Here is a 26,952-nt window from a genome sequence, read left to right as displayed (position 1 = left end):
GCTATGTCTGCTAAGGCTGTACCCCTATAACGAGCATTATCTGTAGGTACGGCTACATTATTGGTCAACAGCATTTTAAAGGGCCTCTTACACATAGGGAGATCGCTAGCGATGTCGCTAAAGCGTCACTGATTTTGTGACCAAACAGCGATATCGCTAGCGATCTTGCTACACGTGACACTTACCTGCAACCGGCCCCCCCGCTGGCTATCGCTGATCGCGCTCGAATGTCCTGGGCCATTTTTTCCTCTTTGGCGTCCCGCTGGCGCCGACTAGCGATGCATGGACACAGGCGGAAGTCGTCATCATCGCTGCAGTGTGACAGGTAAGAGCGACCACCGACGGATCGCTTATCGCTGCTGCGTCGCTGGTGAGATCTGCCTGTTTGGCAGCTCACTATCAACCATTTAGCGATGCACCAGTGATCCCTACTAGGTCGTATCGTTGTCGGGATCGCCGATGCATCACTAAATGTAACGGGACCCTAAGACCCTGATGATCAGTGGTATATTCAAATGCTTAGTGGTATAGTCAAATCTTGGTGGTGAGTGTTATCTATAGACACTGATAGTCTGTGGTCTATATAGTCAGTGTGGTGTATATAGATATCAATAGTCAGTGGTGTACTGTAGTATGATCCTGGTGGAAAGAGGGATCTACAGACCCTGATAGTCAGCGGTATATATGCGGATCCTGATGGTCAGTGGTATAGTCAGATCATGGTGGTCAGTGGTACATTTAGAAGGTTAATGATATAGCCTGATACTGGTGGTCAATAGTATCTAGATATCCTGATGATGGGCAGAGTTATAATGTGATGCTTGTGGTTAGTGGTATATTCAGGCCTTCAAGATCATTGGTATAGTCAGATCCTCGTGGAGAGTGGTATCTATAGACCCTGATGGTCATCGGTGTACATAGACAATGCTGGTCGATGGTGTAGTCTGATCCTTGTGGAGAGAATTATCTATATATCCTGATGGTCAGTGTTATATTTGGACCCAGATTGTTAGTGGTGTCTATACATCCTGAGAGTCATACAGTAGGTGATCTTTCAGCTTTCGTTCCCGATTATATTTTCAGAATCTATCACAGATAGTTCTATGGACAGCTGACCAAATACGGTAAAATGTGCATCTCCTACCCTGCATGCCCCAGGCCATGAATAGAAATGCTGCTTGTAGACGAGTGGAAGTAATCGCGGTTTTTATGCCTAATCTTTGGATAGAAATATTCCTTGGGAAGCTGTATGTCTGGATGCACAGGGCAGGGCACAAGGAATATTTTATTTTAATCCATTGTTCTTTTCTTCCCTATATTCATTTTATCTTAAAAATTGACTGAATAGTTTACTGCTAAAGTATTTATATAAAGCTGTTGTAAAAATAGCTGCAGGCGGTGTGACAGCATATGCAGAAGGTTATCTGACTTGGCAATTATACTAAGCTACAAGTCTAGGGCAGCAAATTAAAGGGGGTTTTACACATAGCGATATCGCTAGCAATATCGCTAAAACGTCACTGATTTTGTGACGTTATAGCGATATCGCTAGCGATATCGCTATGTGTGATACTTACCTCCGACCGGCTCCCCCGCTGTCCATCGCTGATCGCGCGAGATCGGGCGGCTCCATTTCTCGTCATCAGCTTCCTGCTGGGGCTTCCTGCTATGACGACGAGCGACGCTGGACGCGGGCGGGAGGACATCAGGATCGCTGGGTGTGAAAGGTGAGTATTGTCCGCTGCGTCGCTGCTGCATCTCTGTGAGATCTTCCTGTGTGGAAGCTCACTAGCGATCATTTAGCGATGCACCAGCGATCCTGACCAGGTCATATCGCTGGTCGGATCGCTGGTGCATCGCTAAATGTAAAAGGCCCTTAAGTCTTTGCCACAGAAAAGGAAACTCTTACTATGACTGGCAAAAATTAGAGTCAGCCGTTCATTATATGGTGTTAGGTTGAACAATAAGAAATGTTCACTAGTTGCATATTCCTGGCCTAATGGATATTGATCAAGTGCGTGCACTAAAGAAATAACATCAGACACACAGTCGGATGCAACTTCTCCTTAATCAATCTATGGCTCAGCTCCAAGACCTTTATTTAATCTGAACATAGATTTATATAACCTCTGAAAGGGGGCTTGGTTAGCTCTAAAATGGGAGTGATCAGATGTATTCCATTGGCTAGTGGGTTGGGCAATGAGCTAGTCCATGGGCGGATCCATGAAGTCATCAGGCTGGGTTGGTCCATGAGGTCATCAGGGTGGGCGTCATCGTGGGCGGATCCATTAGGTCATCAGAGTGGGCGTTATCATGGGCGGATCCATGAGGGCATCAGGGTGGGCGTCATCTTGGATACCAGAGCATGGTGTGGGTGAAACAGAAAATGGCAGTCATCTTTAGTGTTACACTTTGATCTGAGCAAGCTCATGTAAGGTGAAATAATACACTTTATGGGTCGTTTCTCTCAATCTCTTATGTGAGGTTAATTAAGTATTTGATCTTATGGCTCTCCTCAACAATGGTATCCAGACTAGTACCACAGGTTGGTGTAATTATCAGTTTCTTACAATAAGCTGCCTAGATATCAATACTAAGTGTTACTGTCACCAGTATATGCTGTACAAATGATATACCAAGTAGCAGAGCCACACTATGCCGACATAGCCTGCTCAACTAAGTACCAATATACAGTAACCAACTAAAAGCGTCATACATTTACCATTTGAGGTTGTCTTTTCCGGATATGTGCACATCCAGTACATGCCACGCAGACAATGACATGACCATTTCTATCTCTCTAGTCTGGAGAACAAGGCTGCATCAGATAAGGTGCTTGCCGAGGTGTCTAAGACCATAAGCCGCTACCCCATTGATTTTCGTGGTGCTCGGATCATCACCGGACAAGAAGAAGGCTCTTATGGTTGGATCACTATTAACTATCTCTTGGAGTCCTTCATGAAAGTAAGTTTCATTTTTTTTGTGCATTAACAAATTAATAGCTTGTTGCATACGGTTTACCTGCCATATGGACAGATGGGAAGGTGGCTCTTACATATTTTGCACTGAGGACATTGACATTCAGATTCCCAACAGGATTCTCCCTTAGGTGAATGTAGGGAGATGACAATTGATAAGATATTTTTCTAGTAGTTCCTACCGATCTCGCCATCCTTGAGTCTAATTTTCTATGACTATGAAAAGATGTGTTTTTGTGAAATAATTTCTCTGTTATTGCGGCTCTGTTTCTGTACGCATCATTGTTTTCTTATTACAGTATAGTATTATGTGCCATTATTTCTCCACAGTATTCTTTCAGTGGACATTGGATAAGACCGATCACTTCCAAAATATACGGTGCTCTGGATCTTGGTGGTGCTTCAACACAGATCAGCTTCATCCCAAAGGTGAAAGTCGAAGAGGCAAAGGAAAAAGCAGAGTTCAAACTATATGGCTTCCCTTACAGTATCTACACGCACAGCTTCCTGTGCTACGGGCAAAACCAGGCACTGAAGAAGATGATGGTGCAGGCAACAAATGTGAGCAAAGGAAACCCATAACAATAAATATCTGCGGGTAGTTAGGGCCAGAAATATTTGAACAATCACCGAATCTTTGTGATTTCAGCTCTGCAGGCCACTATTTTTTATTTAAAATGAAACAATTAAGATGCAATTGAAGTGGAGACTTTCAGGTTTAACACCTTTTGACTGGGCCAAATTTTTTAAATCTGACGTGCTACTTTATTTAGTAGTAACTCTGGAATGCTTCAGCATATCCCAGTGATTGAGATTTTTTTTTCGTGACACATTATACTTTATGATAATGGTATATTTAGGTTGATATGTTTAGTGTTTATTTAGAAAAGTATCAGAAATTTGACAAATTTTAAAAAAATTAACAATTTTCAAACTTTGAATGATTATCTCTTTAGCCGCTTAACGACCGCTGATGCGCCTTTTAATGGCAGCAGTTAAGGGTAATTATACCTCAGCGCTGCTTTTTAATGGCGCTGATAAATAAGTGTATAGCAGCCCCCCAGCATTGGAAATTCTCCGGGGTCTCGGCTACCGGGGGGTTAGCCGAGACCCAGGAGAACATGATTCGGGTCGGTTTTTACCAACCCTAGTGTTGCGATCATCATTATTCACAGAATAATGACGACCGCAAAAAAAAAAGTCAGATTTCCCATTTAATTTCTCTCTCCTGTGAGAGGAGAGCGAAATGGGGTCCCTTGAGCCTCCCCATACCCCGGTGTTCCTGGACCCTCTTGCATCCCCTGGTACACATGCGCAGTGCACCCTCCGAGATCTGCCGGCCATCAACAATAGGAAATTTTACCTATTGGTTCATTTTGATCATTGTGATAGACCTTACAAGTGTACAGCTACTGGATTGTCACACGTCGGGATATGCTATTCTCTTATATCGCAGGTTAGTTTTATGTCATATTGGTGGTCACTAAAGGGTTAATTAAAGGAGTTGAACAAAAATATCTTGAAACATTTCGGAACTGCAACCATTTTTCTGCAAAGTACCATTTCAGGGCCTCAAAAGTAATTGGACAAATAAACTTTACCATAAGTAAAATGTTTCAAAATATTAAGGATGAAAGTAGACAAAGGAGTTTTTCCAAAATATAAGCCTATTGTGCCCTAAATAGTAACACAGAGGACCGTGAAAGACTAAGAACCGATAACGTAAAAAAGGATCCTCCAAATGCAAAATAGTGTCTAAAAATATTGATTTTTATTTAACAATTATTTTGAAAAAGAACATAACACAAACAAATAGAAAATGAAAAATACTCTGTGCAGAGGTTATATTAAGAATCATTCCATTTATAGGGGTTTATACATATAGAGCCTGTAAACTAGTAAATACCTAATATTGATGATGGACATATATGCCACAGTCCTAATCACACTAACAAAATGCAATATACATCATAATGAACATTCAAGAAAGTGATGGTTAATATGCAATAAACAAAGTGCTGAGTGCTTAATACATGTACGTGATGCTGGAGACTGTCCCAGGTGTGTGGTGCACACCGGACGGCTTGGATATTAGAAATAAGGCTATAATAACATGATTCCAAACCATCTGTTAGCAGACAGACCAGAGGCAATGAAACAAATATGGTTTACCAAGCAGACTTCTAAGCAATGCTCGGTATAGGCATACAGACAGGCATATTTACCAGAGTTCCAACCTGCAAAAATGGAGCCCCTTAACGCGCGCTTCGGCAGTTCCTCCTCAGAAGTTTGGAGTGTGACTGTATGAGGTTGTGTACAGGTGTCTTTTATACTGATAACAAGTTCAAACAGGTGCCATTACTACAGGTAATGAGTGGAGGACAGAGGAGCCACTTAAAGAAGAAGTTACAGGTCTGTGAGTGCCAGAAATCTTGCATGTTTTTAGGTGACCAAATACTTATTTTTCACCATAATTTGCAAAATCAGACAAGGATTTGTTTACTCATTTTGACTCTCATAGTTGTGATCTACCTATGATGTCAATTACAGGCCTAGCTCATCTTTTTAAGTGGGAGAACTTGCACAATTGGTGGCTGACTAAATACTTTTTTTCCCCACTGTATTATATTTATCAAGAAAGATAAACATAAAAGTCCAAAAAAGAACCAATGCCTTTCTCAGAAGGGGGTAACACTCCACCAAAACTAGAACATACTTACCTCTATAATGTTGGAATTTTGAGGACCAAGAAGTGTTTCAACAAAAAGAAAGTGGTAAAAAAAAAAAACTTTCATTGTAATAATTTACTTAAAAAATAGGATACAGAATAATTTATAATAAGTTATAAATGGTGCTTCAGCCAAGAGGGAACCCAACTCCAGATTACTAAATATACACAAAATACATATGGTTTCAATAGATGCACATTGTCAAAAAAATAAAGAATCAAAAGTTGAAACACATCACAGATCAATAAGTTTAAAAAATGGAGAGTAGACACCGACGAAATTGCATGGTATTGAGCAGATACGTCCAGCAAAAATACTGGGTCCAAACATGCCACTTCTCATTACCAATAGAGCCTATCCTCCCTTTATAACATCAAACATGAGCAGAGTATGCACACAAAAGAATGGATCAAGAACCAAATGAAGCAACAGCAAAACACATGTCGGGGTGGAGGGATGCAGCTCCAGTAACTTTTTTGACCATTTATATTCAGGTAACATGCCTAGTATTTATATGTACACCGCAATCAGGGTCGGACTGAGGCACCGGGACACCGGAGAATCCTCAGGTGGGCCCAGCCCCCAGCTCCTGCCTCCTTCTTTAGTCCCTGCCCTGCGAAGTGGGCATCGGCGGTTCAGTAGATTGAGGATCACTGCAGGTTGTAGGCTTGTAGGAAGAGGTGGGTCTTCAGGTTCTTTTTGAAGGTTTCCATGGTAGGCGAGAGTCTGATGTTTTGAGATGGGTAGAGAGTTCCAGAATATGAGGAAAACATGGGAGAAGTCTTGTATGCGGTTGTGGGGAGAAGAGATAAGGGGGAAGTAGAGTAGGAAATCTTGAGAGGATCGAAGGTTGCATGTAGGTAAGTATCGGGAGACCACGTCACAGATGTTTGGAGGAGACAAGTTGTGGATGGCTTTGTATGTCATAGGGTTTTGAACTGGAGCCTCTGGACAACAGTGTTAGGGATGGCGGAACGCACTAAATATAAAATAATAGAAAGTGCATTCGCCGCCCGGGGTCCACCGTGCAGAGGTGTTAAACTGCTACTATATAATGTCAGACGCACAATATGGCGGTATATCGCACACGGGTTAAACGTCACCCAGTGTGCACTGGGCGTACTCTGTTAACTTCACAGAGATGCCTAAGACTTAAACATAAGTACTGAGCCTGTTGGACTCACAGGTCTCAGAGAAATGCTACTGCGGACGCCCACAGGTGCTGCAGACTGCAGCGTGGCGACTGACACAGCCGCTATGCGACAGTGCCCAGGAGGGGCGCACTGTCGGACGCTAGTTAGGTGATGATATGCACTGTGGCCTGTAGCGTGCCACTGACTGGTGCTGACTCTATGACTAAGTCCCTATCCACACACGTAATATCAGAGGGAGGGGGAGTCTTAATGAGTCATTCGCAGGTTCATGCATCTGTCATCATTCCGGAAGCTTCCAGATCACTGAGATGGACCAATCAGATCACGAGAAGGACCTGAGTATGTGACTCCCGATGTCCAATGGGAGATCGTCTTGTGAGCATGCCCAGTAGCACGGCTTGAGGACTTAGCCTCTGAAGTAGCTTGCTGTTGAGCGGCCTGCGCTGCTATTGCTGGCCCAGAGGTGGCAGCAACAGCCAGACCCACATAGCTGGTCCGAGCAGAGCGTCTGGAACGCCGGGATTGCTGTGCAGGCTCCTGAGCGGTCGGTGGAGAATGGGAGACCGCTGAATGCAAGGCTCTGGATTCCTGCTGTGCAGCTGCAGGAACCCGACGCCTAACAAACAGGAAGCCAGTGAAGGGCTTGGCAGAGAGGAGAGGCTGGGGAATAACGGGGATACAGGTGGATTAGTTGAGCAGCAGAGTTTAGGATTGATTGGAGTGGTGCAAGCGTGCTAGAGGGGAGGCCAGAGTAGCATTTTTGCAGTTTCTTGGTCAAGGAATGTACGGATCCGGGAAATATTTTTGAGTTGAAGTCGGCAGGAGGAGGCAGGGGCTTGGATATGTGGCTTGAAAGAGAGGGCAGAGTTGAGGATGATTATTATTATTATTTATTATTATAGCGCCATTTATTCCATGGCGCTTTACATGTGAGGAGGGGTATACATAATACATACAAGTACAGTAATCTTAAACAATACAAGTCACGACTGGTACAAGATGAGAGAGGACCCTGCCCGCGAGGGCTCACAATCTACAACGGGATGGGTGAGGATACAGTAGGCGAGGGTAGAGCTGGTTGTGCAGCGGTTTGGTGATCACCCCGAAGCACCGAGCATGCGGGACTGGGGAAAGTGAGCAGCCATTGACATTGATGGATAGGTCTGATGGAGGGGTAGAGTGAGATGGGGGAAAGATGATGAATTCTGTTTTGTCCATGTTCAGTTTTAGAAAGTGAGCAGAAAAGAAAGATGAAATAGCAGACAGACATTGTGAGATTTTGGTCAGTAAGGAGGTGATGTTAGGTCCAGATAGGTAGATCTGCGTGTCATCGGCGTAGAGATGATACTGCAAAACGTGGGATTCTATGAGCTGTCCCAGACCGAAGGAGTAGATGGAGAAGAGTAGGGGTCCTAGAACTGAGCCTTGGGGAACACCGACTGACAGGGAGCGAGGTGAGGAGGTTGTGTGGGAGAGGGAGACACTGAATGTCAGGTCTGTTAGATATGACGAGATCCAGGATAGGGCCAAATCTGTGATGCCAAGAGATGAGAGAATCTATAACAAGAAGGAATGATCCACAGTGTCAAAAGCAGAAGACAGGTCCAGGAGAAGGAGGACAGAGTAATGTTGCTTGCTCTTGGCAGTTAGGTCATTGGTGACTTTAGTTAGGGCAGTTTCAGGTCAGTGATGCAGTCGGAAACCAGATTGTAACCGGTCAAAGAGGGAGCAGGAGGACAGGTGGGAGGACAGTTGAGGATGGACATGCTTTTCCAGTAGTTTTGAGGCATAAGGGAGAAGTGATATCAGGCGATAGCTAGACACAAAGGATGGATCGAGGGAGGCTTTTTGAGGATGGGTGTGATTTTGGCATGTTTGAAGAATGAGCAGAAGACACCATTTGTAAGTGAAAAGTTGAAGAGATGTGTTAGGGTTGGGATGAAGACTGTGGCGAGGTTAGGGATGAGGTGGGACGGGAGCGGCTCAAGCATGCAAGTGGTGAGATGTGATCTTAACAGAAGGGTGGAGAGCAGATCTTCTGTCATGGTGGAGAAGCAAGTTTTGGAAGAACAGGGTTGGGCAGTTAAGAGGAGAGGTATTGGGGGCTGCGGGCCAAAGCTTTCTCTGATGTTATCGATCTTCTGCTTAAAGAAAGAGGCAAAGTCTTCAGCAGAAATGAGAGGAGAAGGAGGAGCTGCCGGGGGACGGAGTTGAGAATTGAAAGTGGAGAAAAGCTGTTTAGGGTTGTAACTCAGGGAGGATATGAGAAATGAGAAGTAAGTTTGTTTTGCGGCAATGAGCGTGGACTTGAAGCTGGTGATGGATGGTGTTAGGCATCGGATTTCTGCATTTACTCCGCAGGGATCCAGACCCTCACATTCTGCAGTCTCCTGCTGTTTATCTGCTGCAGAGGAGATTGCAGAGGAGATTGCCTTACAGCAAATCTCTCCTGAGGCTAAGTCCTTCTGTCCTCCGACTGAGCATTCTCATGGGACGATCTCCCATTGGAGATCGAGAGTCATGTGCTCAGGTCCCGCTCCAGATCTCATTGGTCCATCTCAGAGATCTGGAAGCTTGCGGAAGGTCCCGGCTGCTATAAAAGGCGCGCATGGCGGAACAGCCATGTAAGTATAGACTTACTTGCTGCTGTGTGTATGAGGACGGATGTATGATTCTGGTGAATGACTCATTATAAAACCCCTTCCCTCTGATATTACGTATGTGGTTAGGGACTGAGTCAGAATCAGCGCCAGCGCTCCTCTGCTGCAACATCCACAGCTGCTAGCGTCTGACATTGCGCTTGCGCCTTAGCCTTGTCGTTTAGCGGCAGTGTCCACACCGCGCTGCAATAGCAGCCCCTTTGCGTTCGCAGTTGCGACGCTCCACACACGGTAGGTCTAGACGGACGTAGTGCCGCCATCTTGGGCTACTCCTGTGACCTGATACCGTGTGTGCATTTTTACCGAGTACTGTGACCTCAACAGGCTCAATCTTTTGTGTTTGTACTTATTTGGTATCTCTGTGGATTAACTGAGATTGCTCTGCGCACCTGGGTGAAGTTTAACCCTGTGCGCATTTCCGCCATATTGCTCCTGCCACCACCTAGCAGCGGTTATATCACCTACTGCACGGTGGACCCCGAGCGGCGAACGCACTTTATTATTATTTTTTATTTAGTGCGTTCCGCCGTTCCTAACAGATGGCTTGTATGCGAAAAAGTGCTCGGCAGAACAGGATCTCTTCCATCTCCACTCAGGAACCCTGGAAGCCAGTCTCAGTTCTTTGGTCAGGCTGGTCAGCCAGCGTTGCCTGTTGATTGTACAAGTTTTGCCGTGCATCTTTTATCGTGAAAAAAAATGCTGAGTTTTAGAGTATAAGAAAAGTGAAGGAGATTTATAAAATCTTATGTTAGGCGTCGCGTTTCCGGCGCTGCACAGTGAGAATCCCGAGCCTTGCCACCCTCGGTCTCGCATTCCTCCCCGGCCGCAGTGGAGCCTGCTCAGCAGACTCCACGATCCCGGCGTTCAGCCCACACCAGCATTGTGGGTTCAGTTGCTGCTGCTACCTCTGGTTCACTTATGGCAATGCAGCCTGGCCAGCAGCAAAAAACTCCAGAGGCTAAGTCCTTCCTTCGGTCCACTGAGCATGCTCATGAGACGATCTCCCATTGGGGATCAGGAGTCACATGCTCAGGTCCTTCTCCTGTTCCGATTGGTCCATCTGGAGGATCAGGAAGGTCCCGGAAGGGCACAGCTATAAAAGGTCTGCATGGCCACTCGGCCATGCGCTAGTATGGACTCTTGTTGCTATATGTGTGGATGATGACGGATGCATGTACCTGGTGAATGACTCATTAAGATTCCCCTCCCTTGGATATTACATATGTGGTTAGGGAACTAGTTTCAGAGTCAGCGCCAGTCAGTGGCTAGCCATAGGCCACAAGTGCTCGTCACTTCCCAGCACTAGCGTCCGATGGTGTCGCCTGCCATTGGGCACCATCGTACCACGCCTAGCACTGTCGCTCCGTGGCAGTCACCTTCAGTTATCAGCGTTCGCAGCTGCGACGCCACACGCTCGGTAGGTCTAGAGGGACGCTGGTCCTATGTCCTGGGGCCAGAGTTCTGTGACCATATACCAAGCGTTCATCTCCCCGAGCGCTGTGAGTGTGAACAGGCTCGGCATATGTGTATTAGCGATAGTGCACATACCCTAAATGGGCCATTAGAAAGCGATAGATAAATGAGAGATGATAGATATTAAATTATAAAATGTTAAATGCTTTATTTTTCCAGGGAAAGGACCTAGCCAATTCTGTGAACATCCCTTGCTATCCAAAGGGCTATCAGGAGACCCTCAGCCTGCACTCTCTGTATAACAGTCCATGCACGGTGAAGTCGGCCCCATCCACTCCGCTAACGCAAAGATTCAATATTACTGGTACCAGCGATGCTAACGAGTGCTATGAAATTCTCAAAACCATCTATGATTTTGATTCTTGTGCTGGTAATCCATCCTGCTCATTTGATGGAATCCACCAGCCACCGGTCGTGGGAAACTTTTTCGTAAGTAATTCTGCAGTTTACAATTAGTCAAAATTGTTGGTACCCCTCGTTTAATGACAGAAAAACCCACAATGGTCTGGTGCATGTTGAGTGTGATACACACCATGTCACCAGACAGCACAGTGAGTATCTGTAGCCCTCTATAAAGGCCACTCACTGATTACAAGATTGTAGACACCTGTGATGCTGTGACGTCGGCGGCTATGCCCGCCGATGTCCCTTCTAGAGCAGCGCGCACCGCAGCGTTTCCCTACCTGCGCGCTCCCGTCCGGCCTCGCGCCCGTCGTCCACGCTCCCTCACGGCGGCTCCTGGCTTCCGCTCTCTGTCACGCGCTCGCCCCCTCCCGTCCTCTCTCTCCAGCTGTGGGCGGCGCTGAGGGGCTGGCCTGGTGCACGCACTTCCGGGGGCTGGTATATTTCAGGCGTCCTCGCTGTTAGGAGGACGCCTGATGATTGTGTAGCAATCTGGCCCCTACAGTTCGTCTGTAGTTAGTCCTATCTCTGCCTACCCTTCCTGCCTTCCTCTGTGTCGTCCTCCCCGCTCTCCCCAGTCTGTCCAGGCTCTCCTTTTCTTCCATTCCATGTGCCGTCCCCTGTCTCCAGTTCGCCTTGATTCCTCCTCTTGCCATTCCGTATTGAGTCCTTCCCTGAGCCACCTGTCCCTGCTAGTATATCTGTCCGCTGCTTCCCCAGGCCTTTTGTTCGTGGAGCCGTCCCTCTTGGTTCCGGCTGTCGCGCCTCCGTCCTCTGTGGTCCTGCCCCAAACGGTCCCTGTATAGGGGTCGGTCTTCACCTGGCGTGCTCGACCCGGGGGCTCCGGATCCGCGATCCAGAGGGTCCACTCTCTGACATAGTTTTCGTCAGCACTACAGTATCATCAGGCCATGGACCCCGCCGGTGCCGCGGCGGCCACTCAAAAGGAACTGCTTTTCCTAAGGGAAAATCAGACCCGTATCATGTCATTCATGAAGTCCATGGACACCCGGCTCTCCGCCTTGCAAACCGCTGACCCAGCGCATGCACCTCTCTTAGTCAGTCTCCAGCAGGAGCTCGCACAGCAGCGCGATGCGCAATCTCACATTTTGGGGTATATGGCGTCCGTGGATGATCGGCTGCTTTCTTTGCAGTCCTCTGCGGCCGCTTCTAACCAATCCCGGGACGCTGTCTCTTTCCCTCCTCCCCGTCTTGGTAAGCCGCCTAGGTACTGTGGGGACCCAAAATTGTGTAGGGGATTTTTAAATCAGTGCAGATTGCACTTTGATCTTCTACCCCAACAATACCCCACGGACCGTGCTAAGGTGGCCTTTATAATCTCCCATCTAGAGGGGGAGGCGCTGGCTTGGGTGAATCCGTTGTGGGAGAGGGATGACCCGGTGGTGACTAACATCCAGAGTTTTTTGGAAACATTCCGTAAGGTTTTTGATGAACCCGGACGCCTTGCTTCCTCTACAGAGGCCCTTTTTAACCTCTGCCAGGGGTCCCTTACTGTAGGGCAATACGCCATCCGTTTCCGGACCTTGTCCTCGGAGCTGGGGTGGAATAACGAAGCCCTGGTTGGAGCTTTTTGGAGAGGCCTTTCTTGTAAAATCAAAGACGAGTTGGCCGGGCGTGACCTCCCTACCACCCTGGAGGATCTCATCTCCCTGGCTACCCGTATTGACCTGCGTTTTCAGGAACGCGCTAGAGAGTCAGCCAGGGAGAGGAGGTCCTTTAGGTTATACCAAGCTCCCATTCCGCGCACCGTTGCCCTTCCTAGTAACACTGTCCCCGAGCCTATGCAGGTGGATCGCATCAAGCTGTCCGAACAACGGCGTAAGGAGAGGATGACTAAGGGACTCTGTCTATATTGTGGAGGGGCCAATCACTTCGTACGCACTTGTCCTGAGAGACCGGGAAACTCATCCGCCTAGGCCAGGTAGGAGAGGGCCCCCTAGGTGATCTGACCCCCTCTCTCCCACTTACTCTTTCAGCTCTGCTTATTACAGGTCGGGGGCGTGGCTCTGTGGAGGCGTATGTGGACTCGGGAGCAGCAGGCAACTTCATCCGCCAGGAGGAGGTTGACAAACTCCAGATTCCCGTGGTCGTCTTAAGTAACCCTCGAGCAATCACCTCCGTCGATGGCAAACCTCTTCCTGGGCTCATCACCACGGTTACCATTGAAGTAAAGCTACAAATTGGCGCACTTCATTCTGAGAAGATTGCCTTCTATGTCCTGCCTCAATTATCCCATGCCATTGTCTTAGGACTTCCTTGGCTTAGGCGGCATGAGCCAGTCATCGACTGGCGCTCCGGAGAGATCCTACGCTGGGGGCACCCCTGCCATGCTAGCTGTTTACGTACCCTGGTTCGTTCTCATCCTCAGCTTAGGCCAACGGACCTCCCCGGCCTTCCTGCTCCATACCACGCCTACGCTGATGTTTTCTGCAAAAAGGAGGCGGATTCCCTGCCTCCGCACCGGTCCTATGACTGCCCCATCGACCTGATTCCTGGAGCGGTTCCTCCCAGAGGTAGAACTTACCCTCTTTCTCCTGCCGAAACCTCTGCCATGACGGAATATATCCAAGAAAATCTGTCCAAGGGGTTTATCCGGAAATCCTCCTCTCCTGCGGGCGCAGGTTTCTTCTTCGTCCGGAAGAAAGACGGATCACTGCGGCCTTGCATTGATTACCGGGGTCTAAACAATATCACCGTTAAAAATCGTTACCCCCTTCTGTTGATTCCTGAGCTCTTTGACCGTCTGAGAGGAGCCCGGATCTTCACGAAGTTGGATCTGCGGGGAGCCTACAATTTGGTCCGGATCCGTGCAGGGGATGAGTGGAAAACGGCCTTCAATACCCGTGACGGGCATTATGAATACCTGGTTATGCCCTTCGGCCTCTGCAACGCTCCCGCTGTATTTCAAGAATTTATCAACGAGGTATTCCGGGATCTACTCTATTCCTGTGTGGTCATCTATCTTGACGACATTCTCGTTTTCTCGCCCGACTTGTCCTCCCATCGCAAAAGCGTACGCTTGGTCTTGCACCGCCTTCGAGAGAACCAACTCTACGCCAAGATTGAGAAATGCCTTTTTGAGCAGTCGTCACTGCCCTTCTTGGGATATGTCGTCACCGATTCCGGCCTAAAGATGGATCCCGAAAAACTCAGTGCGGTACTCAAGTGGCCCCATCCAGTGGGGATTAAGGCCATCCAGCGGTTTCTTGGGTTCGCAAATTATTACCGTCAGTTTGTGCCTCACTTTTCTACGGTTACCAAACCCATCACGGCCTTGACCCGCAAGGGAATGAAGCCCAACAGCTGGTCCCCTGAAGCTGAAAACGCTTTCCAAGCCCTGAAACGTTCCTTTGCGTCAGCACCCATTTTGCATCGGCCTGTGACCAGCAGGCCCTTCGTCCTGGAAGTGGATGCCTCCTCCACTGGAGCTGGAGCAGTCCTGTCCCAGCAGGCTTCATCCGGACGGTTGGTTCCTTGCGGCTTCTTTTCTAAAGTCTTCTCACCTGCGGAGTGCAACTACTCCATTGGAGACCGAGAATTACTGGCCATTAAGATGGCCTTGGCTGAATGGCGGTATTTACTCGAGGGGGCTGTACATCCCTTCACCATCCTCACTGACCACAAGAACCTGGCTTACCTGCAGTCTGCCCAAAGACTCAATGCCCGGCAGGCCAGATGGGCCCTGTACTTCTCCCGCTTTGACTTCCAACTTCATTTTCGTCCTGGTAATAGGAACATCAAGGCCGATGCCCTTTCCAGGTCATTACAGTCATCGGAGAAGGATGAAGTCCCATCCCATATTATCGAGCCTACCAAAATGATCACCGTGGCCCCTGTGAATTTTGCTATTCCTCCGCCCGGTAAGACTTTCGTCCCTCGAAACAGACGTACGGAGGTGTTGGGCTGGGGGCATTCCTCCAAAATTGCAGGGCACGTTGGGACTAAAAAGACTCTCCTACTGCTGTCTCGGTATTACTGGTGGCCCACGCTTCGCCAGGATGTGATGGACTATGTTGCCTCGTGCACAATCTGTGCCCAGAACAAGGTGGCTAGGACCTTGCCCGCCGGTCTTCTTCACCCATTGCCAGTTCCTGAGGTCCCCTGGCAGCAGATCGCCATGGATTTTGTAACTGATTTACCCCGCTCAGACGGATGTACCACCATCTTAGTCGTAGCAGATCGTTTTTCCAAAATGGCCCACTTCATTCCCTTACCGGGACTACCATCCGCTCCGAAGTTGGCCGAGATCTTCATCCACCAGGTCTTCAGGCTGCATGGTCTTCCTCAGCGGATTCTGTCTGATCGGGGGGTCCACTTCACCTCCCGCTTCTGGAGGGCTCTCTGCCGGCTTATGGGTACATCTCTCGACTTCTCCTCCGCATACCATCCTCAGACCAACGGGCAAGTGGAGCGAATTAATCAGGTGTTAACCACCTACCTACGTCATTTCGCCAACGCCCATCAGGACAATTGGGTCGCGCTCTTACCTTGGGCTGAATTCTCGCACAACAATCATCCCAGCGAATCTACCACCAAGTCACCTTTTTTTGTGGTAACCGGTCAAAACCCAGGTATTCCGTTACCTTTCTCCACGTCTACAGGAGTACCCGCAGCCGATTCTCTTGCTAAAGAATTCTCGCAGATTTGGAGAGAGACCAGGGACGCGCTCAAGGGTGCCAACAACCGAATAAAGAAGCATGCAGACAAAAGACGGAAGGACGTGCCTCCGTACCATCCAGGTGACAAAGTCTGGCTTTCAACTCGACATATCCGTCTGAGAGTTCCCTCTTATAAGCTGAGTCCTCGGTACATTGGGCCGTTTGAAGTAATTGGACGCATTAATGAAGTGGCTTACAAACTGAGGTTGCCTGCTTCGCTCCGGGTTCCCAACGCTTTCCATGTCTCGCTCTTGAAACCCGTAGTCCTGAATCGGTTCCAACCAGTTTCCATCGTCCCTCCTTCACCTGTTATCTCGGACAACGTCTTCGAGGTCAAAGACATCCTGGCTATGAAAAGAGTCCGGGGTAAGACCCTTTTTCTTATCGATTGGGTGGGTTTTGGTCCCGAGGAACGGTCCTGGGAACCCCGGGAGAATGTCAATGCTCCCCGGATTCTGAAAAAGTTTTTTGCCAATCTCAGTAAGGGGGGACGTAAGGAGAGGGGTACTGTGACGTCGGCGGCTATGCCCGCCGATGTCCCTTCTAGAGCAGCGCGCACCGCAGCGTTTCCCTACCTGCGCGCTCCCGTCCGGCCTCGCGCCCGTCGTCCACGCTCCCTCACGGCGGCTCCTGGCTTCCGCTCTCTGTCACGCGCTCGCCCCCTCCCGTCCTCTCTCTCCAGCTGTGGGCGGCGCTGAGGGGCTGGCCTGGTGCACGCACTTCCGGGGGCTGGTATATTTCAGGCGTCCTCGCTGTTAGGAGGACGCCTGATGATTGTGTAGCAATCTGGCCCCTACAGTTTGTCTGTAGTTAGTCCTATCTCTGCCTACCCTTCCTGCCTTCCTCTGTGTCGTCCTCCCCGCTCTCCCCAGTCTGTCCAGGCTCTCCTTTTCTTCCATTCCATGTGCCGTCCCCTGTCTCCAGTTCGCCTTGATTCCTCCTCTTGCCATTCCGTATTGAGTCCTTCCCTGAGCCACCTGTCCCTGCTAGTATATCTGTCCGCTGCTTCCCCAGGCCTTTTGTTCGTGGAGCCGTCCCTCTTGGTTCCGGCTGTCGCGCCTCCGTCCTCTGTGGTCCTGCCCCAAACGGTCCCTGTATAGGGGTCGGTCTTCACCTGGCGTGCTCGACCCGGGGGCTCCGGATCCGCGATCCAGAGGGTCCACTCTCTGACATAGTTTTCGTCAGCACTACAGATGCTAATTAGTGGACACACCTTGATTTAACATGTCACTTTTGTCACATTATTTTCAGGGGTACCATCATTTCTCTCCAGACCTATTTCATGAGTTTTATTTTTTTTTTAAGTTCTGTGGTAGCATGGTTGAAAAGCAATGTCTGACTTTCATTTGTTCATTTTCATAGATTTATTATTTATTATTACTTTTGTCAGATTCAAGTTATTTCTGTGACCATTGTGGGTTTTTCACCTAATAAAGTATTGATTATTGTTTTTGGTGATCCCTGTGTACATGGCCTATAGACTTTTTCTCTTTTTCTGTCATTAAACAAGGGGTACCAGCAATTTTGACCACGTGTGTATTAAAAGACAATAAATGTCTTTTAATGATGTATTCTTCACAGTGACAGGGCTGAGCAATTGATATGTCATACACAGTTGTATTCCATCCACTAAACTGAATGCCCATGCCTGTGCCTATGGCCAACTCTCTGTTATATTGTTATTATCTATCTCCAGAAGAAAAGCTGTTCTGTGCCTATTCTGGGGGTAACTGCGCATCTGCCGCATTACATGTAGGGCAGCACTGTCAATCAATGAAATGGAGAGGCGTTGAATGGCCAAATTAACTGAAGGAAGGTGCTCTGGAACACCCATGGTGCACCAAGCACCTAATTTAATAGATCATTTCTTAAACAGCAGCAGGGATTTTGAAACTACAAGTATGCTTCTTCTCAGAGCATGTTACCCTACAAGGTGATGTGCTTACTTCAACATGTAATAATGATTCTCTTTAATTGGCATGTGATTGCATTTCCCTCTGACCAGGCTTTCTCCGCTTTCTTCTACACTTTCGACTTTCTCAACCTAACATCAGGACAGAGTTTATCTACAGTTAGGAGTACGGTGGAGGCTTACTGTGCCCGAGACTGGAGCGAGGTAAAGTGAGCCTACGATAGAGACACGACACATAAAAAAAGTATCCCACCTCTTCATCATATTGCTTTTCTTTCTTCACAGCTTCAGTCGTCTTTCCCGAAGGAAAAAAAAGATCGTCTTCGAGATTATTGTGCTAATGCCAACTATATCCTGTCTCTGCTGCTGGAGGCTTACAAATTCAAAGAGGAGTCCTGGACATCCATCAGCTTCATGAAACAGGTGAGCGCAGATCTGGTGCCAAGAAGCGTTTTTAATACATAAGCAGAATATTTTCGGTGATCTTCATTCCACATGACTGTGTTGGAGAAAGTGGTGGGACATTTGAAGTGCAGTTAGGGCCGTATGGTGGCTCACTGGTTTACAGCACTGGGTTCTGGGTCCAAGCCTTTTGCAGCTTACCAATTCTCCAATGCATGAAGACGGAAACTCCCTCAACTTGGTCATCTCTCGGCTTTGTGCAGTGGATAATTTTGCAAACTCCCCACTCCCGCTTTCTGACCACAACCTTCTTCAATTCTCTATCAAGAACTGCCAGGCTGCTCAGGTCACCCCCACTGTCCATATTTATTGAAACATACAGGCCATTAACACCCAGAAACTTATGAAGAACTTGCAGTCTTCATTGGCCCCTATCTCCTCCCTCATGTCCTGATTCTGCATTGACGCATTACAATGAAACACTTCAAAGTGCCCTGGATGAATTTGCACCTCCTATACATAGAACACCACAACACAGACGGCGACAACCCTGGCACTCCCTGCAAACACGTTTCCTGCAGCGGTGCTCCAGATACGCCCTGCAAACACGTTTCCTGCAGCGGTGCTCCAGATACGCCGAGCGTCTGTGGAGAAAATCCAACCTACCCGAATATTTCATCCATTATAAGTTTATGCTTCGAACATACAACACTGCCCTTCACCTCTCAAAACAAACCTATTTCAACACTCTCATCACCTCACTGTCCAATAACCCTAAACGTCTCTTTGACACTTTTCATTCTCTACTCAACCCAAGAGTACAGGCCCCTACCACGGAGCTCCGAGCTGATGATCTGGCCAATTACTTCAAAGAAAAAATTGACCAGATCCGACAGGAAATTATCTCCCAATCACCTCATACCATGCACTGTCCTCCCTCCCTCACTGCATCTAGCTCACTCTCTAATTTTGAACCAGTCACAGAAGAAGAAGTAAGCAGGTTCCTTGCATCTTCTCGCCCAACCACTTGCACCAGTGACCCATTTCCGTCACATCTACTCCAGCCCCTTTCCCATGCTGTCACCCCTCACCTAACTAAAATATTTAACCTCTCTCTCTCTTCTGGTATCTTTCCCTCCTCATTTAAGCATGCCGTCATACATCCACTACTTAAAAAACCATCCCTCGACCAAAACTGTGCCGCTAACTATAGACCTGTCTCTAATCTTACCTTCATCTCTAAACTCCTGGAACACCTGGTCCACTCCTGTCTTATCCGCTATCTCTTTGATAACTCTCTTCTCGACCCTCTCCAATCCGGTTTCCGCTCTTTACACTCTACTGAGACTGCCCTCACTAGAGTCTCTAATGATCTACTAACAGCTAAATCAAATGGTCATTACTCCATGCTAATTCTCTTGGATCTCTCTGCAGCATTCGACACTGTGGCTCATCAGCTCCTCCTCACTATGCTCCGTTCCATTGGCCTCAAGGACACCGTTCTCTCCTGGTTCTCCTCCTATCTCTCTGACTGCTCCTTTACTGTATCTTTTGCTGGCTCCTCCTCCTCTCATCTTCCCCTTACTGTTGGGGTTCCTCAAGGATCAGTCCTAGGCCCCCTCCTCTTCTCTTTGTACACTGCCCCTATTGGTCAAACAATCAGTAGATTTGGTTTCCAGTACCATCTCTATGCTGATGACACCCAATTATATGCTTCTTCTCCTGACATCACGCCTGCCTTTCTAGAAAACACCAGCGATAGTCCTCACTATATCTGAACCTGAACCTGTCAAAGACTGAACTCCTTGTGTTTCCTCCTGCTACTAATGTACCTATACCCGACATTGCCATTTCCGTATGTGGTTCCTCTAGTACTCCACAGCAACATGCCCGCTGTCTTGGGGTCATGCTTGACTCCGAGCTTTCCTTTGTCCCCCAAATACGATCACTGGCTCGCTCTTGTTATCTGCACCTCAAAAACATTTCTAGAATTCGACCTTTTCTTACTTTTGACTCCGCAAAAACTCTTACTGTTTCTCTTATTCATTCTCGTCTCGACTATTGTAACTCTCTTCTAATCGGTTTGCCTCCTCCCTCTTACCAAACTCTCCCCCCTCCAATCTGTCTTGAATGTTGCTGCCAGGATCATATTCCTCGCCAATCGTTACACCGATGCCTCTACCTTGTGCCAGTCATTACACTGGCTACCCATCCACTCCAGAATCCAGTACAAACTTATTACCCTCACCGACAAAGCTCTTCATGGCTCAGCACCACCCTACATCTCCTCCCTTGTTTCAGTATACCATCCTACCCACACCCTCCGTTCTGCTGATGACCTGAGGTTAGCATCCTCATTAATCAGAACCTCCCACTCCCGTCTCCAAGACTATACACGTGCTGCGCCAATTCTTTGGAATGCACTTCCCAGGTCAATACGATTAGTCCCCAATCCCCACAATTTTAAGCGTACCTTGAAAACTCATTTATTCAGACTTGCCTACCGCCTCAACACATTAACCTAATCTATCCCTATGTGGCACAGCCAAAAGTTTTTACCATAACCAGGTTCCCCGCATCATGTTCCCACATGCTTTATGCATCCATTAACCCTCTGCATCTGTACTGTTACACACTTAACATTATGGCTGGTCCATACAATCAGGGCAACTGTTACGACCCACCTTTCGTGTCTCCCTTTTTTTCCTCATCGATTGTAAGCTTGCGAGCAAGGCCCTCATTCCTCTTGGTATCTGTTATGATCTATGTGATTACTGTTATGCTGTAATGTCTATTGTCTGTACAAGTCCCCTCTGAAATGTAAAGTGCTGCGGAATATGTCGGCGCTATAGAAATAAAATTTATTATTATTATTAATTGAGAAGGTAATATGCCGTATTTTTCGGACTATAAGACACACTGGACCATAAGACGCACCTAGGTTTTAGAGGAAGAAATTAGGAAAAAAATTTCAAGCAAAAAATGTGGTCAATTCTGTACTCAATATCTCCTATCCTGGTAAATATGGTCCCCTCATCCCCATCCTGATACACATGGCCCCACTCATCCCTACCCTGGTACGCATGGCTCACTCATCCATATCCTGGTATGCATGGCTCACTCATCCCTATCCTGGTATGCATGGCTCCCTCATCCCTATCCTGGTATGCATGGCTCCCTCATCCCTATCCTGGTAGGCATGGTCCCCCTCATCCTAGCAGGAATGATCACCCTCATCCCTATCCTGGTATGCAGGGCCCCATCACTATCCTGGTATGCAGGGCCCCATCCCTATCCTGGTATGCAGGGCACCATCCCTATCCTGGTATGCAGGGTTGACATCTCCTCCTAGTATGCAGGGCCCCATACCTATCCTGGTATGCAGGGTCTACATCCCTATCCTGGTATGCAGGGTCCCCATCTCGTCCCTGTATGCATGGCTCCTCATCCCTATCCTTGTATGCATGGCCCCATCCCTATCCTTGTATGCATGGCCCCATCCCTATCCTTGTATTCATGGCACCATCCCTATCCTGGTATGCATACCCCCCATCCCAGTCCTGTTATGCATGGCCCCATCAGAAAAGATTACAAAAAAAAAAACATTACACTTACCTTCCCAGCGCTCCCTCACAGCATCTTGTTCTGATGCCAGAAGCTGCTTTATGCTTGTAAGCAATGCATGGCAGGACGTCATGCGCTGCTTTCAAGCTGAAGGGCAACTACTCACTGTTCTGCATGCCAGGACTGTGTGCGCGCAGAGCTGTGAATGTTCATTGCTCTTCAGTAGCGCGCACAGTGTCAGCCGGAGCTTTCCTGCAGCTGCCGGTGGTCACGTGTGCTGCTGCTAAAGGGAATGAATATTCACCGCATTCCACTCTCATGGGCATGGAGAGAGGTGAATATTCATTTCTCTTAAGTAGCAGCACACATGACCCCCAGCAGCTGCAGGAAGGCTCCGGCTGACATTATGCACGCTACTGAAAAGCAATGAATATTCACAGCTCTGCGCGCACACAGTCCCAGCACAGTCACGCAGAGCAGTGAGTATTCTCGCAGCTGCCCTTTAGCTTGCAAGCAGCGCATAACGTCCCTGTCATGCGCTGCTTACAAGCATTCAGCAGCTGCTGGCAACGGAGCAGGACGCTGCAAGGGAGCGCCGGGAAGGTAAGTGTAAGGCTGAGTTCACACCTGGCGTTTTTTTCGCGTTTCCGCGGCAGTTTTAACCGCGTGATTTTGCCGCGAAAATGCGAAAAATAAGCATCCCATGCACTCCTATGGGATTTCGCAATGCTGTGCTAATGCTGCGGTGTTTACCGCGGCGGAATCGCTTTGCGGTAAAAAACGCAGCATGCTCATTAATTTTGCGGAATCGCGGCGATCCTGCACCCATAGGAATGCATTGTTCCGCTTACTTCCCGCATGTGGCTGTGCACACCATGCGAAAAGTAAGCAGAACAATTGCGGATGGTACCCAATGTCCTGAGGAGAGGAGACTGTCCTCCGGGCTTTGGGTACCATATCCCTGTAAAAAATAGAATTTAAAATAAAAAATGGTGTTATTCTTACCTTCCAACGTCCCGCGCAGCCTTCCCGCCTCTCTCCATGCTCTCGTTCCCAGTAATCCTTTGCGAAAATGCCAGCGATGGCGTCCGTTCTCGCGGGATCGCAAAGTCTCGCGGTCATTCGCACGACGTCATCGCGAATTACCGTGAGACGTCGCGATCCCGCGAGAACGGACGTCATCGTGGCATTTTCACAAAGGATTACTGGGAACGGGATCGTGGAGAGGCGGGAAGGCTGCGCGGGACGCCGGAAGGTAAGAATAACACCATTTTTTTATTTTTTTTTATTATTTTTTACATTTTATCTTTTACTACTGATGTTGCATAGGCAGCCTCAGTAGTAAAAAGTTGGCCACACTTGTCAAACACTATGTTTGACGAGTGTGACCAACCACAGTCAATCAGTTCTCCAAGAGATGCTACGGATCGCTTGGAAAACGCTAGCCTTTTGCAAGCTAATTACGCTTGCAAAATGCTAGTTTTTCCGCGGGAAAATCGCGGGAATTTAAAATGTGATTTTCCCGCGGAATGGAATTCCGGTACTCTCACGGTAATTTCCGCGAGAGTTCCGCTACGTGTAAACTTAGCCTTATGGTTTGTTTTTTTTAATGTTTTCTGATGGGGTCATGCATATCAAGATGGAGGCCAATCATACCAGGATAAGAACGGGGCCAATCATACCAGGACTGGGATGTGGGCTAATTATACCAGTATGCTAAAGAGAAATGAATATTCATTGCCCTCCATGCCCATGGGCATGGAATGCAGTGAATATTCATTTCTCTTTAGCAGCGGGCACAGGAGTTAGCCGGCTCCTGCTCTGTGACCTGCAGCTCCGCCGCTGCCGCTCCCCCACCTCCCCACCATAGCCAGAACCTGTACATCCAGACTATAAGACGCCCCATTTTACTCCACATTTTTGGAGGAAAAAAGTGTGTCTTATAGTCCGAAAAATATGGTATATATGGTTTTACAGAATAGTCTACGGCTGTTTTTCTGGAACTACAAAATGTGTGTATAAGCAGAAAACGTGCTGAAATATCTAACCTGCTATATCCAGTGCCGATGCTGGTGGTCTCTATTTACTTTGCTGCAGCCAAATTTCCTAAAGATCTATTAAAGAACTTTAATTCAGAATCATTATCCCATGTAACATACCACAGATCAGCAACAAACAAAATGCTGGCAAAAAAAATCATTGTTGTGGGCATTACATTGTTCCTTGTAAACAGGGGATGTGCTTCTGGCCCCCTGCATGCTGTATGGGGACAGAACAATCGTGCAAATGATCATTCTGTCCATACAGGGTGTATCAGCCCCTGTGACCAGGAGTGGACACAGGCAGGAGAGGCCCCTGTGCAAGAACAATATATGGGGCCTTTGCAGTCCACCTTGAAGGTGGTAGTGGCCCCTTATCTTAGGCATCTGGTTTACACAGATTGCACCAATATCTCTGCCCATGCAAGTGACTGTGTATATGGTAAATCGGTGCTAATTTCTGGGCAGAAATATGACAGTGTACAGGGACCATGGGTCCTAAAATATTCTTAACCTGACAAGTTTTCTGCTGTCACTCATGTCTAACTTTCCACTTTTATAGGCTGCGAACACAGACATTGGTTGGACGTTAGGCTACATGCTGAACCTGACCAACATGATCCCGTCTGAGGCCCCGTCCACCATGAGAGTACAGACATACGATGTCTGGGTGGCGGCTGTGTTCTTCATCGTCTTCAGTCTGGCTCTTGTGTTGATCATGCTGTTCTTATATTTTCAATAGTGGAGATCTTCCATATAATTAGTGGAACGTGAAGGATGAACTGAGATGCACACCATATCATAGACTCATATATTTAGTTATGCTGAAGTCAAAATCCAATGGACTTTAAATCACCGATATTGGAAGCAAGCCGGATGTAGCCGAGTTATATACTCTGTCTATAGAAACCAAAGTTGGCTGCAAAATCTCTTTACAATCTACTCCTCATCGTCAGTACAGATATAACCATCCGAATTTCGTTTACTCCCCATGAATCCATTGAAACAATATGGAGAAGAAACTTACATAACCTGAGCTGGATGGCCCCAAGCAGTTCTCAATGTCAGGACATCTGGCTCTTGAGGACTGATTCTTGGATCAGAAGATGACATGAACTGTCATCTTTCCAAGGACAAAGCCTTTAAGTTCCTGAATCATCATCTTGGAGCTTAAACAGACTCCACCAAACTGGAAATAAATGAAAAACAGAGATGGAAGTTGATATGAAAATATATACAACTGTGATGAAGGAAACAAATAGTGACAGGAAAGATTAGCAGGTCATATATAGAGAATTGGGATCTTCAGAGCCACTGGACGACCCTCAGTTCTGGTCCAGGAGGACATGGTGCTTGTACATCCTTGCCATTCCATTTAGTGGAGGAACAGCAGTTTCCTTGTTTTCTAAAATTGTGGTACCTGGGTCAGTTCTGCTCAAGAGGACATGGAGAGGGGGAATTTCATCACTCAGAACTGGATGCACCCTTTCATAGAACCTTAAAGCTGCTTATATCGTACATGTACCCCTTTATTTGCATGCCACCACAAAACCAAATTCACAGAAAAAGTCATCCTGAGATAATATTTTAACAAGGACACTATTTATTTTTTTTTTTAAATTATTCATTTCCCCTGGATAGCTTTAAAAAAGTATTAAAGTATTTTATTGCAATCACCGCAAAGAGGATCTTTAGACACTCACTGCATACTGTTTTGCAGTAAGCTCCTAAGCTCCCTCTAGTGGTCGCTGTAAATTAGCAGAATTTATTTAATTTTCAAGGTTATTTTTTTTTAAATGAAAACTGTGCTTTACTCACCCTCCCCAGCGCTGAGTCTCCGCTACTGCTCCTAGCATCTGTTATTGCTCCCAGCATCTGCTATTGTCTGCAGTGCTGATGACACAATGCAGCCAATTACTGAGCTCAGCCTGAGACGATGGAATGAGCCGCTGAACTCATCGATTGGCTGCAGCGCTCTCAAGGGTAGCAGCACAGACTCATCACTGGGGAGGATGACTGAAGACAAACTGCCACTGACGGACAGAGGTTTTTTGAAACTGGAAAACCTCTTTATCTTTGACTATGAAGGGCAATTCTCTGTATAGGAAGGCACAGGAGACTACGCTTTCCTATACTGCTAAAAAAAAAAAAAAAAAAGTTATGCTGGGTTGGCATATGTCAAAAGGACATTTTTTTGAGTCTATGGATGCATTTGGCATATGCACCAAAGGTTTTTCCAGACACATACCCAAAATGTAACAAGAAAATGAGGTCTGAACAGAGCTCTACTCCCAGCCCAGGGTCATCATGTTGGAGCAGAATTACCCCGCCCATAGAGGCCACAGGAGGATGACTTTAATGGGTACCCTGTTAACAAATGACATTGCGAGTTTCTCCTCACTGACTTTTTTGCTTATTTTACTTGTCACAGAAATGCAGATTGTTTCAGTTTTAGCTTTGTGCTTTACATCACTAGATTACATGTAACTTTTATGGTTTTTTTTAGCTAGTTTTACAAATTGATCACATTACTTGAATGTACAAGACGACTGATCCTCGCCAGTGACAGCAGATGTTTACAATGAATCAGGTGGCAATAAATACATTTTCACTGTTTTCTATTTGCATCACTGCCTCTACAACTCTTTTATATGGAACAGACTGCGCTTTCTGGCAGCTACAATGAACAGACAGAACCGTGTCCATAGATTAGCAGTGTGAAAACGGGAATAATTCAGAAATTTAGGATAGATCATCAATTTTAGATCTGGGCGATTCTACGCAATCTCCACTTATTAGCTTTTTTATGGTAGGGCTCTTCATTACAGTCCCAGACCAACATAAACAATGAACGGACATAACGCCCACAGGAGTACCACAGCCGCTTGCAAACAGATGATTGGCATGGTTGACAAGAATCAGATCCCTACAAATATACTAGCTGAAGAGCCTGGTGCTGC

General features: G+C 47.3%; 1 protein-coding gene across 5 annotated transcripts in view; it reads left to right on the top strand.

Moving 5' to 3' along the window:
* LOC141059897 (ectonucleoside triphosphate diphosphohydrolase 8-like) overlaps positions 1 to 26,608 on the top strand; it is a 57,413-nt gene extending 30,805 nt beyond the window's left edge. For 4 of the 5 annotated variants that reach the window (XM_073556099.1, XM_073556098.1, XM_073556100.1 and 1 more), the window contains exons 5-10: positions 2,805 to 2,964; positions 3,309 to 3,539; positions 11,154 to 11,423; positions 18,081 to 18,191; positions 18,273 to 18,410; positions 24,555 to 26,608. In XM_073556099.1, the coding sequence (XP_073412200.1) occupies positions 2,805 to 2,964; positions 3,309 to 3,539; positions 11,154 to 11,423; positions 18,081 to 18,191; positions 18,273 to 18,410; positions 24,555 to 24,734 (1,090 nt within the window). In that variant the 3' untranslated portion in view covers positions 24,735 to 26,608. The remainder of the gene's footprint in view (positions 1 to 2,804; positions 2,965 to 3,308; positions 3,540 to 11,153; positions 11,424 to 18,080; positions 18,192 to 18,272; positions 18,411 to 24,554) is intronic. The other variant, XM_073556102.1, reaches the window with a different exon arrangement.
* The last annotated feature ends 344 nt before the right edge of the window (positions 26,609 to 26,952 follow it).

This window comes from Dendrobates tinctorius, unplaced genomic scaffold (assembly GCF_039654945.1).
Source record: "Dendrobates tinctorius isolate UK_male_01 unplaced genomic scaffold, ASM3965494v1 ptg000231l, whole genome shotgun sequence".
Taxonomy (NCBI): domain Eukaryota; kingdom Metazoa; phylum Chordata; class Amphibia; order Anura; family Dendrobatidae; genus Dendrobates; species Dendrobates tinctorius.
The sequence above is the reverse complement of the archived record's forward strand: the minus strand, read 5'-3'. Positions and strand labels throughout refer to the sequence as shown.